The 18,796-nt window shown below is 21.4% G+C and overlaps 1 protein-coding gene across 2 annotated transcripts in view; it reads left to right on the top strand.

The window, feature by feature from the left end:
• The window catches only part of LOC134832918 (CUGBP Elav-like family member 2), a 68,803-nt gene that overhangs the window by 31,088 nt on the left and 18,919 nt on the right, over nt 1–18,796 (top strand). For both annotated transcript variants that reach the window (XM_063847139.1, XM_063847140.1), the window contains exon 4: nt 1,643–1,691. In XM_063847139.1, coding sequence (XP_063703209.1) covers nt 1,643–1,691 — 49 coding nt within the window. The remainder of the gene's footprint in view (nt 1–1,642; nt 1,692–18,796) is intronic.

Here is an 18,796-nt window from a genome sequence, read left to right as displayed (position 1 = left end):
TTGCGGAATGACAGAGGAAAAATAATTGTGAAATGTGTCTGATTGTGTTGTTGTCGTCGTCGTTGTTGGGTGACAATAAATGATAAGAATTTCAATTTAGCATCGGAATGTGGCACGACGTCGTTTTGTCGTCGTCGTTCAAACAACTCGGTGATGGGAGTGCTTGAGATTCTTTCATATTATTAATTGACATGTTACAAATTGTTTTGTTGCATAATAAATTGCTCGGAAAATAGACGAGTGCCACTCTTTTAATTGGTTTATGGCGCAAGAATCGCTTCAAATTGTTGCGTAACATTTTTTTTTTTTTAAATTTGATCGAAATACAGGATTTACAAGAAAAATCAATTCAATTAAAAATGAATGTTGATCGTTCAGAGGGAATTCTCCATTGATTTTGGGTTGTCATGGCAAATTGACATTGCATGGTAATTGACATTTCTCTGAAAGATGTGGGGTTTCTCGGTATTTATTGTGTCGATTCGAGAATTGATGAAGACATTTTCTGAAGAAAAGTTACTTTTGAGAAAGATTTTTCGTTCGAAGAAAACTAACTATATGAGTTCATGGATTTTTTTTATATTTTAAAGTTTGATTTTTTGACTTTTTAAAATTTATTTTTTATTTTATTAATTAATTATAATCAAATAAAAAATAAAATTTAAAAAGTCAAAAATTCAAACTTTAAAATAAAAAAAAATTATTTTTGTTTATTTTTTTTTATTTTATCTTTTGTAATTTATTTACAAATTTATGATTTAATTTATTTTATTTTTTTTTTAAATAATATTTTTTTTTTAATTTTTAAATTAATTTTAACAAATTTCATTGTTTTAAAATTTTTAAATATATTTTTTAGTTAAAAGAATTATTATTTTTAAGCTTTTTTAAATTTATTTTCATTAAATTAAAATTTTAATTTTAGTATTTGAGCAAAATTTCTTCTTAAAATTAAAATGTTTGCCAAATTTTATAAAAAAAGTAAATAAATTTAAAAAAAATTAATAATAAGTTATAAAGATAAAAAAAATATGACGAATACAAAAATTTTCTATATAATTACATTAAATGAATTTTAAATTATTTTTACTCGTTTGTATAATTTTTTGACTAAATTAAGGAGTCATAATAGAAAATAATAAATAAAATTAATTTAAATATGAAATTAAATTAAAATAAATTATGATTTTAATTTTATTAAAACTTAATTAAATTATTAGTTTTAAAAATAAATATTTAAATAATAATTAAATATTTTAAATTTAATAAAAAAATTAAATTTATAAAAAAAAATTATTTAAAATAATTGACAATGAATAAAAAATAGTTTAGATATAGTTTTTAGATTTTGCATAAAAATATTTTTTTAAAAATGAATAATAATTTATTTAATTTTTTTGTGTCAATATTTTTTTTATTTTTCGTTATATAAATGTCCCTGAAAACCTAAATTTTCACTTTTTCATTTATTCCTTTAATTTTAACTTTAATTTTGGTTTTAATTACCTTGCTTTAATTACATATTTCTTCATTTCTGTAACAAAAAACGAGACAAAAAAAGATCATTAATTAAAATTTCTGAAGAAACCTCTTTTCAGCCAAACAAACTTCATTATTAACAATTATTTCATTACCATTCCAGATGCATCATCCGATTCAGATGAAACCAGCAGATAGTGAGAATAGAAATGGTAAGTACTTTCAACCTTACTTAATTACATTAACGGCAGCATGAAGCGAAACCAAGAAATACACTTTTGCATTGTCCTCGTCTCTTTTCTGCGAATTCATCATGAAAATTAAATTCATTTACCTGAAGTAATAAATTCTCCTAATGATCGTACCTTTTTGCAACATTATATCAAACATCATCAACAACTCTCTGATAATAATAATCATCATCGGCATCATAATGACGGAGCGAGCGGTGCACTTTCAGCTGAAAATCTATTCTCGATAATAATATGCATAATATAATAACAAATAAACAACACAAAATATACCTCGGCACTTGATATTGTTGTAATTCCATTGTTCAACGTGTGTATCGGATTACAATACTAATGCATTTCTGATACTTTTTGCACGCTACACACGACACTCCGGTTATAATAATGTTTCCACTTTTGCACAGGAAACCACAATGAACAACGTGCACCTCTTTATTAGAATAAACAGAAATAGACGCAAAATGTATACAATGGATATTCTGTTGTAACAGCTTCATTTCATTGTTATTGTTATTATTTTTGTTATTATATTGAAGTTAATATAATATTATAATGTTTCGCCGGTAAATTTGATCAGATTTTGGGGCTGTGGTAATTTTTGAGTTTCGTTGAAAATTAACTGAAAAAAATTTTATATTAAAATAATTTTCGAAAAAATTAAATTAAATTTGTAATTTTAACGTTATTATTATTTTAATTAAATTTTTATTTGATTTATTAAATTTTAATTTGATTTTTTTAAAAAAATATATTTTTATTTTATTTTAAATTAAAATATATTTAACTTTTGAATTTTATTAATGAAATAAAAATATTCTTAAAAAAGTTTTTAATAAAATCAAATTAAAAATTATTTTTTTTTTTTAAAAATAAATAAATCATAATTAAAAAATTATAAATAAATTATATTTTTTTTTTTGAAATTTCTAAATTTATATATAAAATTTTTCTAAATTTTTTTTTTTTAATTATTTAATAATTTAAAAATATGAGAAAGTAATTTTTATTTTATTAAATATTTTTTTTATTATTTTTAAATTTATATTAATTTTTATATTTTTAAATTAAATTATAATTTATCTCAATAATTTATTTAATTAATTAATTAATAAAAATAAATTAGACTAAATTAATAAATAAAAAAAATTAAGAAAATAATATTTATTAAGTTAATAATTTTAATTAAATTATTTAATTAATTATTAATTTAATTTAATTTATTTTTTTTAATTTATTTTTTTTAATTTTAAATTTTTTTTAATTTTTTTTAAAATTAAATAATTTTATTTAATATAATTTAATTTAATATAATTTATTTTAATTATTTTTTTAAATTTATTTTGTATAAAAAAAAAACAAAATACCTGACACACCTTTAAAAATTTACCATTCCGCTAATTCAAGTTTTTTTCAAGAATACAATTCTTCATGTTGTTTTTCGTACAAAAATTGTACATAAAAAACTTTATTGTTCAGTATTTTATGAATGAACCGCCATATAATTTCAATGTTATGCTCTTTTCAGAGTCAATTACCTCGCTCTGATGTTGGTCAGTAGTCGTCGTCAGGTGAACAAATGAATAAATTACAAGAACATCTCATTATTTGTACATTTATGCTAATTAATATCGGCATTGTTCGAAAAATTGGAATATGAAAATATTTATCTATCGATAGAGTATAGACCGTGATCTCGTTTCAACTGTTTTTTTTTTGTTTTTGCCTTCATGCAAGTTTAATAGAAAAGACAAAAAAAAATATATAAATAACATGACATCATATTTCACGATCTATTTTGCACAAAAAGCGCATGTTTATTGTTCGGTTTGGTATTGACAATAAAATAATGTGTCGTATAATAATGGCGACAATGCGTGGTAGTTACACGTCCTTGACTTGGATGTTCGGGCGTGTTTGTTGCGTTTTGCAGCAAAAGTGATGTACCGTGTTTCCGTACACACGAAATTCAACAGGTTTTGGAAATATTTAATTTTTCTTGTAATTCAATTAAAGACCTTTCTTCAGGCAGGCAGAAATGAACAGAACCCTTTATTATTGCTCGTTGTTGTTGTAATGGAATGAAATGGAACGCCAAATGGTATTTATTTGTATAAATGAGTGTGCGGTTGGATGTATATGCGGTTTTATACAATATGCCCTAGATTATCTTATTACAAGTTTCTAATCCGTATCAAGTTGCCCGCATATGTTTTTGCTTTCCCAAATACATCAATAGATGGCACTGTGGATTGATGAGAAGTTAAATTTAAACTTTTGTAGATAAATTTCAAGTCTTTATTAATTTTTGACTTGAATTTGAATCTTAAGGCTCTAAAAATTTTCTTCGATAAAAAAAACTTTAAAATTAATTTAAAAATTTCAAAAATCTCTTTGAAATATGCAATGACCATTATTTTAAAAAAAAAAAATCATTTTATATTAATGTGAGGTATGCAATGAATTTTACACGTGATTTTTGTTGATTTTTCAAGGATTTTCAAATATTTTTTAAAATTTTTCGATCAGAAAACCTTTTAATAGCTATTATGGACAATTTACAAAAAACCGTTCAGTAATTTGTTGATTAGAGCTTGAGTTATAGCGTTACTGTATGAATTTAAAAAGTAAATTTAAAAAAAAATAATTTTAAAACAAAAAAGATTTTTTTTAATATTTTTGAAATTAATTTTATTCTTTTGCGATGTTTCCTTGATGTCTTTAATGCCGTTTAAAAATCTCAAAAGGTTAAAATAAAGTTTTTGGATCTCTCCAAATTTTATTTTTTTAATATAAAAGGCTTAAATTATTTTTATTTAAAAAATGATAAAATTCCTTCTTTAAATAAATTTATAATTTTAAAGCCAATTTTTTAAATGTTAATTGTGATTTTTAAAGAATACGTTCAAAAATTTAAAATAATTAAATAATAAAATAAAAAAAAATAATTAATTAAAATGAATTTTAAATTAATTAAAAATAACTATTTAAAATTGATTTTTCAATAAAAAAAATTAATTAAAAAAATATTTTATCTGTAAAAAAATCAAAATAAATTTTTTAATCAAATATTGAACGATAAAATATAAAATTTTTCCATTTTCGATCCTCCGTGATACCAAAATATAACTCACATCTATCATCAAAATCTGGCATAACAACACCTTACAACATTTCCTCACATATATTTCGACACAAACACATTGACAGGATATAAGCCAGCAATTATTATTCCCATAAATCTCACAAAAGGGAAATCAATTTATTTGACGAAAGACAAATTAGATGTCGATGCAAAACGAAGACACACGCACGAGTCGAGGCACCGCTAATTTGTCTCTCTTTGCGATGACACATTTCAATATAAAACCCATCCAAGCAGAATGTATGCATTAATAACGATGACAATGTGTGTGTTACTGAAGCATAGAAACGCAGAAAAATTACTGTTTAATAAGTGTCATTACTGATGTGAGTTACTTGAGTGATGCTCTTCGTCGCTCGTATGTAAATTGAATTGCGTTGCAGTAAATAAATAAAAAAAAAGTTTTAAATATTTCGCAATGAAGCTAAACCCGTTTTGCGTTAGAATTATTGTTCGAAACACTTGTTTCTTGTTAATCCCGTCACGATCGCAGTGCCAAGTATTTGTTGTGTTTTACAACGAGATTTAAGAAGACCACTTAATCATAAGGCAGAGTGACTCACTTCGTGTAAAAAAGAACAGACAACAGAATTCTTCAAAAATTGTATGGCATTCAATCATATTTTCTTCATGTACTTCGCTCTCTCGTACGTTGTCGTAGATCTGTCAAAATTGTAGTACAAGAAACTAAGAGTTTCGAGTGTGCTGTGACATAATCTATGTGTGTGCACAAAATATAAACATTAAAATATGAACACGGAGCGACAGAAAATTTAAATTTATTTTTTTTTTTCAAATATTTAAAAGTTAAATAAATTTAAAAATTTTATTTTTTTTTAAATTTAAGAAAAAATATAAAATTTTTGAAAAAAATATAAATTCTGTATTTTTAATATTTAATTTATTTCTTTAAATTTTTATTTTTTTTTATAAATTAATTGTTTCAAAAATTTAATTTTTTTAATAAAAATTTTTAAAAAAATTATTTTTTAAAGATATCAATTTTAGTTTTTCAAAAATATTAAAGAAAATAATTTTAACTTATAAAATTATGATTTTTAAATTAAGTTTTATTTATATAAATTATTAAATTAAAAAAATTATGATGAAAAAAATTAATATAATTTGAATAAAAAATTTTAGTAAATTTAAATTTAATTTTAACAAAAAATTTCTTACATTAAACATAATAAAAGCTCAATAAAAGTTAAAAATAATATTTAATATTAAATAAAAAAAAAAAAATTAAAAAATTAAAATAAAATAATATAAATTAATACGAAAATATATTTAAAAAAAATAATAAAAAATTAAATAATTGCTTAAATTAAAATTAAATATTTTTTAAATAAAATTTTAAATAAACACACAATTTTGAATTGGAAATTAAATTTTAATTAATTAAAAATTAAAATAAAAAAAAATTAATTTTGAGAAAAAAATATTATTTTTAATTTTATATCATTTCACAAAAAAATAAATTATAAAATGCAAAAATGATGAAATTAATAAAATTTATTTTTATTAAAAAATTTTTTTTCTAAAATTAATTCATTTAAAAGTCACTAAAATTTAATTAAAAATATTCCAAAATTATTTCATTGACCAAAATTTGTATTAAAATATTAACAAAAAAATCTGTCCTCACTTCAACCAACCATAAAATTTTTTAACACTTTCAAAAAAAAAAAAACGCAATGACAAAAATTCAAATTTTGTTCCACAGTATCATTACGCTGAGTACGTATAAAAAAAAACCAAAACACAATTCAAACTTCATACATTATTAGTAAAAATTTTATATATTCTACACACATATTTGTTGTATGTCACCGCATTTGTCTTTATTAAACACGTATGACGATGAAAACCCAGCTTCGAGTGTTGAGTTGCCGACTCACTCAAACCTGTTTTAAAGAGTTTTAATACTTTTTACAATAAAAAGTCATGTAAAAAATTTTTTAACAATTTACTACAAGTCAAGATTTTCTAAGAAAGTCACTTCCTGAAAAAAACAAAGATCCGAAAATTTTTAGTCGTACGTGAATATTTTATTTAAAATCATTGTCATGTGTAAATAATTATCATGCATATCCCGGTCGACTGTAACTCTTTTTTTTTTAAATAATAATATTATTATTTGTTTTCTGTGTACTGAAGTTTATCCACACACAAATCTCGCTATATCTGTGTATATCTTCATTATTCGTCATTATTTTTATATATCGGACTTGGTTGTATGCGTCTCTAACAGAACAAACAAAAACTCGTCAAATACATGCACATCGGGGATTCAGTCATAGAAAAATAATAAAAATAATGGATATATTTCGTTTTTTTTTTCGAGTAAAGGTCAAACATTACATCACTTTGCTATCAGATGCTGTCGTTCAGGTTTCCCGGAACAGAAAAAAAGAGATAATTGTTCTTCAATTCAGAATTTAGAGATAATTCGTGTAAATACGAATGTTATCTAATATTTGTTCGCCTCTAAAATATTCGTCATTGTTCATTACACAAGTACAGAGACATCTATACGACGTACGTGTATGATACCGCATACGCTATGGAGCCACGTACGTGCACGTAGGTCTTTTGAAATAAAATGTGCGATGAAAAATAAAATATTATTACATTACGGTCGTTTAGTATCGCGTTTTGTTTTCATAAAAGCTGATGTATTTATTTTTGTTATTAGTATTAAAAAACATTTTTTATCCATTTGTCCAGCTAATAGTTCCCCGATACAAGTGTTAAAATATGATAATAAAATAAAATTAAACCAGTGAAAAATATTCTGCAAAAAAAAATAAAGAATTACAAAAAAAAAATCATGAGAAATGTAATCAAGTGTTACTTTTTACACGTTGTTTGTACAAATCTAACAAAAGAGTGCAATAAATAATTCAAGAAGACGATTAAGAAAAGTCAAGTCGTCGCATCTCCTCGCATCTATCTCTCATCAACGTGATTTGAACTCATGTGTGAAATTTTTAACAGCACCGTGCGTTGTTGTGTACACGGACTCTTTGCATTTTCATGCCAAATTAAAAATACATCGTTTTCGTCTTTTTCTCCTGTAAAGTGATTGAAGAAGATTTGTGTACACATGAAGAAAACAAATAGTAAAAAGAAAAATAATAAATTAAAAACAAAAGAAGAAATTCTATCTATTATTATTGACGAACGAACGACCGGTATCTGAGCAAAAAAGTATTAGGGAGTGTCAATTAATGAGAAAAAGTGTTACGGATTGTTACGAAATTCAATGTTAAATGTAAATTATTTGCCGGTAAATGAAGTTTAATGAAGAAATTATTTTTTTTATTTAAAAATTTCGAAAAAGTGAAAATAAATTATTTCTTTATATAAAAATAAAAAAAAAAAATAAAATAAAAAAAAAATAGAAAATATAAACAAAAATTTAAAGTGAAATTATTTTAATTAATTTATAATTTGTTTACTTTATTTTAAAAATTAAACTTCATTTCATTAATTTTTTAAAATATATTTTGAGACATTTAAACAATAATTTTAAAAAATAAAAAAACTTTTGAAATTTTGCATTAGAAAGTTAATTAAATTAAATTAATACATACATATTTACTTTATTAATAATTGTTTTTTTTTTAATTTATTAAATAATTTTTATTAATTTTATATATTAAAAAATAATTCATTAAAATTAAAAATATTTTTAAAAAATTCTACTAAACTTCATTAAATAAAAAGTTTAAAAAATTACAAAAAAATATTTAATACCTAATTATATTTTGTATTATTTTCATTTTAATATTTTTATTTAATAATAATTTTGTATTCATTAAAATAAAATAAAATTAAAACAAATAATTTTCACACATTTTTTTTTGAAAAAAATTATGAACTTGATAAAATTTAAAAATTGAAATAAATAATTTATAAATTAAATTTTAAAAAAATATTTTAATTTTTTTATTATTATTATTTTTTTATTTATTTTTAATTAATTTAATTTAATTTATTAATTAATTTTTTAATTTTGATTTATTTTTAAAAAAATATATCATTCATTTGTATTAATTTTATTTTTACAAAATTTAAAAAAAAATACAAAAATATTATGAAATAAAAATATTTAAATATTTTTAATAATTTAATTTAATAATATTTTTAATTAATAATTTCAACAAATTTAAATAAATAAAATAAAATAATTTGTTCAAAAATTTTTTACAAAAAAAAAAAAAAAAATAAAAAAATTAATATTTCAAAATATTAAATTTAAAAAATTAAATTTCTTAAAACCACAAAAAATCTTCCAGAACTCTTTTAACATAAACAAAACAAAAACCAACAAAGATTAATCATCTACAATTATTTGACACTCCCTAATACGCCGAACTTGCTGCACAGTCACGGGTCTCCTAATGAATTTTCTTCACTCTCCGACACATGAAAGAAGAAGAAGAACGAAAGAAAAAAAATATAAATAAACATCGATTGACAGCAAGCAAAAACAATCTCATTGTCGGAGATTCGGAGACGACGCAATGTGTGACTAATACTAAAAATACAAGTGAATTACGCGACAACGGCAACATATGAAGATTTTAACTAACTTTTTTTTTTGTTTCTTTACATATCGATAGAAATTCAATTATTTTTTTTTATTTTGTTTTAAAAGAAAAAATAAATCTTGTATCGTCGTCACCGCACCAAACACAACATTCTGCCTACAATATATATATATTTATCCATTATATATATGTTATGTACATGTATTAACTACTAATAATAATAATGTGTTACTAACACTGCAAATATCGTACTTGTAGCATATGACGACGACGCTTTTGTGGTTACTTAACTATTAAAGAGTATGTCGATAGCGATACAAAAGAGTTGTGTATACAAAAAAAAATCATATGTAGTGTTCAAAGTGTACAAAGAAATCAGTTTTTCTTTTAGCACATTGATTTAAAGTCAGTATGATATTGGTTTTCTAACGACTAAGTTAATCGCGCGGGCATTTGACGATAAAAACGTGCAACTTTATCGCGGCATTCAAAAGTTACGGAATTTCAATTAACACATTAATTTATCAATAAAATCAAAATAAAAAAAAAATAATTTAAAAAAATGACATTTTTGGGATTGATTTAACAAGTGTTCGTTACATAAATGCAATTTTTATTTTTTTTTATAATTCAAAAAAAAAATAATAAAAATAAATAAATATAAAAATTGATGAGCAAAAAATATTTTTAACATAAACAAAAAAAAAATAATTATTTAAAAATAAATAAAAAAAAAATTAATAAAGTGTGTATGTGTGTGGTATATGGATAAAAATTTTCTTCTTCACTAAATAATATTCTTTTTTTTTATTTAAAATTTTTTTAAATATTATTATTATTATGTGTCTTCTCTTATAATATTCGTTTTTGTGTACATACAAATCTCAACATATATAAAAATTTATTTATTTTATTATGTTATGAATAATGTGCATCTTCATACACGCGAAAATAAAAAACAAATCAAAACATGAAAAGCAAAAAATTAACGAGCAAACACATTAATATTATTAAATTTACATGCTTTCTTTGAAAGTCGTCGTCAAAATGTGTGACATCTTAATCATCGCAACGCCGCCTCGTGTTGTTGTTGTTGTTACTTCGGTGTGTGGTTTGCTCGCTAAATATTGGTCTGCCTACTGAACTTTGTGCAAAATAATAATAATAATAAAAAAGAGCCTAATATACAATAAAAATTTTAATATGACAACATGTTGCATTCGTTCAGGGTTGAGCATTCCAAATAAAGTATCATAACTGTTGATAATTTTTATTATTTTTTTTTTGTTGTGTATACAATTTTTTTTTTATTTTGGAATTGTTACAAAATTTTCAAATTAAACAATTGATGACAATGGTAAAGCCAAAATAAATTCCGTTTCAACTGGTAGCTTTATTTAAATATGATGCAGAACAATTAAAAATTTTTTCCATTGATAATTTATAATCTGTTGGTAATAAATAATAAAAATAAATTTTTATTGTATATTTTTATACAATGAATAAAAAAAATATATATGTTGACAAAAATTAAACAATATAAAAATTTGTTTAAGTTTTAATGTTTTGATTAAAAATTGACAATATATTATTCAAACTTAAACTAATGAAAAATTCCATATGATTTATATTTTAATTGGTTGTCAAAAAATATTATTTTAATAAAAAATGCACAATTTTATTAAAACATTATAAAAAGTAAATTTTTAATTTTTTTTAATTTAATAAAAAAGAACTAATATTAAAATATAATAATAATTTAAAAAATATAAATAAAAAAAAAAAGTATTTAAATAATGTGAATAAATTATTAATAATATTTAATTACTTTAACAATTAATTATTTATTTACTTAATTTATTTATTTTATTCATATATCTATTTTTTATTGACTAAATAATTTATTAATTATAATTAAATAAATAAATTAATAAAAAAAAGTGCATAAATAATAAATTGTTTAAGTAATTAAATATTAATAATTAATTTAAATTATTTAAAGACATTTTTTTAAATTATTAATTTTATTTTTTTTTAATTTTTTTTAAAATTAAACTTATTTTTAAAAATTTTTTCATTAAATTTTATTAAAATTAAAAAAAATAATATTTTATTATTGTTAAATTAATTAATCTTTAAAATTAAAAAATTATTATTTCATGATTTTTTTTAATTTTTTACCAATATTTTCCAAGTTATATTTCAATAAATTGTACAAAAATTAAATGTAACATTGAAATTTTTACAAAAAACATACATGTTGTAACTTATATAAAAGTTAAAAATATATTTTTGCGTCAAAAAAATTTAAGCCGGTAACTATAATCTTTTTTTTTCTAAAAAAAAAATATTTTTTCATATACAACACAACATATATGTTTTTTATTATTACTTTTAAAAAAAACATTTTCAAATAACAACAATTACTGACGGGAAGTAAAGGGTTATTTTACACTCTATCTATCACGTTCAATATAATAATAAACAATTGGGATCCATAAAAAACGTAATATAGTCACCTAGAACGAGAACAAACTAATATGACACTTCTATGACATACCTTTGCTGTATAAAGTATAACATATACAATCATATATAAATGTAACAATAACTCAACGGTACATTTTTATCCGTATTATTTTTATATCGTGTTATCGTGACCATTTTTGTCAACTATGTAACTCAAAACAATTATCATGCACATACGAACGACTTAAATATTTATCGAGTCAGCGAATTTTGTAACACCAATAATAATAAAAATAATGAAAATATATATAAAACGTACCGTGGCTTTGATTACATGCAGATTTCGTTCGTTTGATGAATGAACGAGTATTTGTTCAAGATATCTAGTCGTTATTCATTTATTTTTACACAAACTACAGACACACATTTTGTTATATAACTTGCTTGCACATTTTTATCAAATCAATCACATTTGCTTGGTTTCATGTCATTTTGATGAGTTTGCATCGTTTTCTTACAAATGGAAACATAATGAGATGCATCCCAATCAGTTCCGTTTGATCTACGTCTCTTTTTTTTCATTAACGCCGTTCTGTTACTTGATGATGATGTAAAAAAAAACTTCTAGAGCAGCTTTTAAAAACACATTTGAATGTTTGTTCAATATAATGGCAAAACAGCAAGACAAGGGCATGGTACAGTAAATAATAATAATAAATATGTAATAAATACAAAAACTCATGCCAAGTCTTCAGTTTTTATTTTATATTTATTATTTTTGTTTCTCTTCTACAATTTGTAGATTTTTTTTTCTTTCGAGATGAACTCATAAATTATGGATGAGAAATAAGTTGAAAATCATTATTTGAACTGTAATTTGAATAAAAAGCAAACAAATGTGTATGTCTCGTTCGAGTCTTTTGTTCGTCATCGTCATCTTGTTCTGCGTTAAGAAGATTTTAATGTGATTTCTGAATAGAGAAAGAATCTTGAAAAAATAAGCTTTCGATAGAAATGTAACAGAAAGAATTTCATTTAAAAGTTTGTTACATTTTTTTTTTTGATTTGAAATGCTTTGGATGCTTTTCAATGAATTTCTATTCATTTTCGAAAAATCATATAGAAAATTTTCGAAATTAATTTATTTCGAAAATATAAACTTTTAGATTTTTTTTTATATTTTTAAAAAATCAGACATAAAATTTTCGAAATTAATTTTCAAAAATTTGTAATTGGAAAATTTCAACTTTAAGAATTTTTTTATATTTTCGAAAAACCAAACAGAATCGAAATTTATTTTCAAATTTTTAAATATAGTTCGAATATTTTACGAAAATTTAAATATTTAGAAGTTTTTTTATATTTTCGAAAAATCACACATAAAATTTTCGAAATTAAATTTCAAATTTTCGAATAAAGTTCGAAAAATTTTCGAAAATCTGTATTTAGAAAATTTAAACAAATAAACATAAACAAAACTTTTTTTTATATTTTCGAAAAATTAAACGAATAAAGTTCGAAAATAAAAAAAAATTAAAAATTGTTTAAAAAAAAATTCACACATTTTTGTTCGTATTTCGAAATTTTCGAAAATTGAAAAAGAAATCATCTTCGAAAAAATAATTTAAAAATTAAATTAAATAAAATGATTTTTCTGCTTGATTTTCGTAACTAACTAACCAAAAATGTTCCTTTAAAAATTAAAACAAAATATATAAATTTGTCGAAATTTTCGAAAATCTTCTAAATTATGAAATTTTTTTTTTATTTAATATTTTTAAGTAATTTTCAACAATCTTTATCACTTTTAAAAATATTTTTTTAAAACAAAATCTTTTTTAAAAAAAAGTAAACCGAAACAATACAAAAATAGTTTCCAAACAAACTTTTGTTCGATTTCTTCATGGATTTCGAATCTCAAGTAATTTTTATCTAAGTTACATTTCATAAACAAAAGTTAAATTTAGCGACTGTATGTTAACTTTATTAGCAAACATTTGTTGTAAATTGTCGTAAAAAGTATTCCAATGCACTAAAAATATCATTAGCCATAAAAACAGAACGTTCTCTTTCACACTACTCGTGAAAAAACGAGGCTCAGCTCGGCGATAAGAAAATCGTTGCCAATTTCAAAACGAGTTGACGTAATTTTTTTTCTCAACTCCAGCAGTAGGTTCGGTATCGAGTCTCGTGTGTGTGCCAGTTATTAAACGCATTTAAGTGCAATAAACAAACTGCCATAAGTCATCAATGTTTACTCGCCTGCTTTGCTAATGAAACAGGTGTATGATGTAACTTTTTTGCATCATTTAAATATTTTTTTTTTATTTTTTTTTTCATGGAGAAAAAATTAAAGTTTGAAATCGATTAGGTTTCGGTCTCGTGATAAGCGGCAAAAGTGAGCGATAAGCCTTCGATGAATTCGCACTAAAAATTAATCGAAAATTTTGATCGTAAAGTAGCTCAACAGGTTGACACGATTCGTAATGACTTCGAAAAGTAAACATTTTGTGCAATATCTCGTCGATAAATCTCGCAACGCATTTGCAGCGCGCGAGAAAAAACAAGTGCACTGTGTAATTGTGTGAGTTCAGCGTAAATTTCAATACAAATGCAATAAAAGCGGCAAACTTGTGCATGTATAATACTTTCAAAGTCATATGTTTTATCTATCTCGCTAACTTGTCTTTGCTTAGCTCGTTACATCTGTGCAATTTTGTTACGTACATGCGAAAAAAATGAATAAAAACTCAACTTACAACCTAACAAAAGTCAAATGCACACACAACAAATAACAACAACAACTAAAAAAAAAATAAGAAATAAGATTGCAAGTATTTTTTGTGCATTATTTTGTACCAAATAGGCTTTATATAATGGTTGCACAATTGCCGGCGCGCATTGCTTTTGAAGGTTCATGATAAACTTTTTCATGTAAATACTGTATGAATATGCACATTTAACATTGTTGCTGTTAGAAAGAAGCTTGGATACGGTTCACTGGAATGTGGGTAATTTCTTCATTAGGAAGGTTAAAGAGTTTTTAAAGTGAATCTTATATTCATGAGCAAAAAAAAAATAAGTTGTAGATATCTAATGAATGCTAATTTTTTTTATCTCAAGAGCTTTGATGGATTTTTGTTTGTTTTATCGTTAATGGTTAATGATTGAATGATAATTTTTGGTAATTTCGTGTTTATTAAAATGTCAAAATATTTATTTAAAACATTTAAAATTAGAGAAAAAATATTTTGTATAATAATATTAATTTTTAAATAATTAAAATATATAATATCATTACAAATTATTTTGAAAAAATCGAAATAAAAAATTATTAGTTTAAAAAAAATAATTATTAAAAATAATTAAAATGTTTAAAAATTAAATATCAATTAAAAATTTATATTTAAAAAATAATAAAAAGATAAATTAAAAACACTAAATAAAAAAAAAAATATTAAAAATATACAGTTTACATTTTTATAAAATATTTTAACTATATTTATTAATTAAATTAAAATTTACATATAATTTTATTATTTAATTTTAAAAATTATTAAAGAAGACTTTTAATTTTAAAATTAAAAAAAAAATTAAAAAATTTTATTTTTTATTTTCTTTACAAAAATACAAAATTAAAAAAAAAATTAACTAATACAATAGTGAAAATTTTCTTTTGAAAAATAATTTTAAATTGATTAAATTTAATTTTTATAAAAAAAATATAAAATAAAATAATAAAGTTAGACAAAATAAATATTTTTACTACTTTAATTAAAAAATATATAAAACTTTTTTTTTATTCATAAAAATTATTGTTAATTAATTTTTTTACATTAAAAAAAAACTTCAATATATAAAATTTTTTTTATTTAAATTTTTAATTTAACAAAAAACAAAACTATTTAAAAAAAAATTATTAATAAAAATTATATAAATTGTTTGATAATTTTTTAAAAATAATATTAAAATTATAATTTATTAAATTTATTTAAAAATTATATTTATTAAATTATTTTTTTTAAAATAATTATTTTATTAAAATTAAAATAATTCTTTTTAGTCTAAATATTATTTTTTCAAAAATAAGTTTAGTTAAATTAATTTTTTTTAACGAAAAATTTATTCAAGAAAGCTTTTCAAACAATTTTTAAGACAATTTTTTTTCTTTTTGTATTTTAATAATTTTTTTTATTAAATTTAATTTTATTTAATATTTTATATTAAATTATAATAAATATTTTATTAAATTTATTTAATTTAAATTTAGTTATTTATAAAATATTTAACAATATTAACTTCCTAACTTATTATTATATTAAAAAACTTTAAAATTCTTCTCTCACATGAACTTTAACTTTCCATCAATATTAACAAAGATCTTTTAACTATCGACAAAAACATTCCATTGAACCGTTTTCCAATGCAAAAAAATACTTTCTACAAGATTCGTTCTAAATATCTCTAAAAATCTATTTTGCAACATTTATGTACTATATTTATTGCTTTTGTATGTACTTTTTTATTATCTACAAGTGACTGCTAAATATTCTCAATTGAATTTCTTCTTCTTCTGTTTGCTAAATTCAAGCAAAATTAGCAGGAAGCAACGAAATGATAATTAATTTTCTTCAGTGGTAAAATTTTTGTTTTGGTGCAAGAGGATCTTTTTGTTGCTTTCTGCTAATTCTAAATTAATTAACATCATGGAAAATCTTGCTTTTGTAAATTTAATTTAATTTTTTTTTAAATTCTTACACAAGAGAGATGGGAGACTGAAATGAGATGTTAAAAATATATTTGTGCTATTTTGTGTTTTTTTTTTATTTTAATCTTCGAACACTATGTGAAAATTGCAAAATCACTCTTTATTGATAAAAAAAAGTTTATTAATTAAAAAAATATGATTTTCTAGGTAGTTGTTTATTAACTGTGATAAATTCATATCTATATATATTATATATGTGTTTGTGTTATAATTATCATTATTCTATCAAATTATTATTATTACATTAATTAACTTTCTGCATAATAATAATAATATCTGTGTACTAAAAAAATACAAAAAAATTGAACAAAATAAAAAAAAATCAATTATGAAAAGTCGTACAAGTACAGCAACAGCTACATCAACAGATACCGTCCTAATTAACAATAACAATAGTCTAAGTAGCAATTTGAATGGCCAATCACTTAACGGCACGAGTAACAATGGTACAATACCCACCGGAATATCATCATCAACATCGACATCGGGCGCCGCATCTCCGACTTCCGTGTCGTCTTCGTCTCCCGCCTGTTCGGCAAATCGCAATAACGCCATTGCCGCAACTGCGAGAATGCTCGAACAGGTCGCCGCTGCTGCCGCCCAAAACAATCAAATGCACCATTATCAAATTTCGTCGATGTACGAGCAAAACACGAGCGGCGGCGGCAAATTGTCCTCAAGTAATACGGGACATGCCCAAACAATTGGCGGCACAAAACCACATTATCCATCAATTAGTGCAACATATTGGTTACCGGCGCCCAATCCAACGCCCTATCTCGTTCCAGGTTCGTTTAAAAATAAAAAATATCAAATTGGATTAACATCACACCTTTTTGTCTTCTGCCTGAAAATTTCAACTGGCAAAAATTATAAAACACACTAATCAAAACCGAATTTTGAGTTAATAAAATATGAATTATGTTGCCAATGTTGTGTGTGCGAGAGTTTAGTTTAGTTCACTCTCTCTGTGGTATGAGTTTAAAATATTAAATAATAATTGTCGCAACACATGTCTAACAAAATACAATAAAATAATATTAAAAACTTGATTATTTTATGGCAATATTCACTTTTTGCGAGCACGTGAAAGGACGCATGCCATTAGATTAGAGAGAAAGAGAGACATATAAAGAGCAAAAGAGTTATATTAACAATTTTTGCGCTGTGAGATGAAAAGAGGGTTAAATTAACACACTAAGAGGTTAAATTAGCAACCAAAAAGTTAATTTAATTTTTTTTTTCAGTTTTAATTTAAAAATAAAATTTAATTGAATTAAATTTTTAATTAAAATTTATTTAAAATTATTTTTTTTAATTAAAATAATTTATTTTTAAAACTTAATAGTTTTCAATTAAATTTAAAAAAAATTATTTATTATTTATTTTTTTTTTTGAACAACATCTGAAATGCTAAATTAACATCTTTAGATTTACATCTAAAAATTAATAATTTTAATTTAAATTTATTTAATTAATTTTTTTAAAAAATATTTATTAAAAATAATTAACTTAGAATTTTATTAGATTTTCTCTTTGAATAATAATTTAATTTTTAAAAAATAAAATTTTATTCCTCTGAATAATTTTTTTGTTTAATTTTTTTTTTAATTGAATTAAATTAAATTTTTCTTTAAATATTTGTTTTTTTGTTTTTTTATTAAAAATAAAAGAATAATTTGGAAAAACTTAATTAATTAAAAAAAATAATTTTTTTTTAAATAAAAATAAAATTAATTAATAAAAAAACTATTTTTTTTTGAAATATTTTAAAATTAATTAATTAAAAATTAATTCTTAAAATTAAAATCAAAAAAATAAAAATATACTTCCAAGTTGTTAATTTAACACTTTAAAACAAATTTCTGAATTATTTTGAAAAATTTTACATAATAAAAAAAGTTTATATTTTAATATAATAAAATAAAATATTAAAAAATTTAATAATAATTTTTTTTTTCATAAAAAATTAATTTAAATTAATTAAAAAATTAATTTTTAAACATTTTTAATAAATAAAAAAAATAACTACTTAAGATGTTAAATTACCTCCTTTTTCAATCCACGGCGCGAAATATTGAATTGAATTCCGCACACACCTGCAGCACAAACGAAATTAGTAAATGTG

This window comes from Culicoides brevitarsis, chromosome 2 (assembly GCF_036172545.1).
Source record: "Culicoides brevitarsis isolate CSIRO-B50_1 chromosome 2, AGI_CSIRO_Cbre_v1, whole genome shotgun sequence".
Classification (NCBI taxonomy): domain Eukaryota; kingdom Metazoa; phylum Arthropoda; class Insecta; order Diptera; family Ceratopogonidae; genus Culicoides; species Culicoides brevitarsis.
The sequence above is the reverse complement of the archived record's forward strand: the minus strand, read 5'-3'. Positions and strand labels throughout refer to the sequence as shown.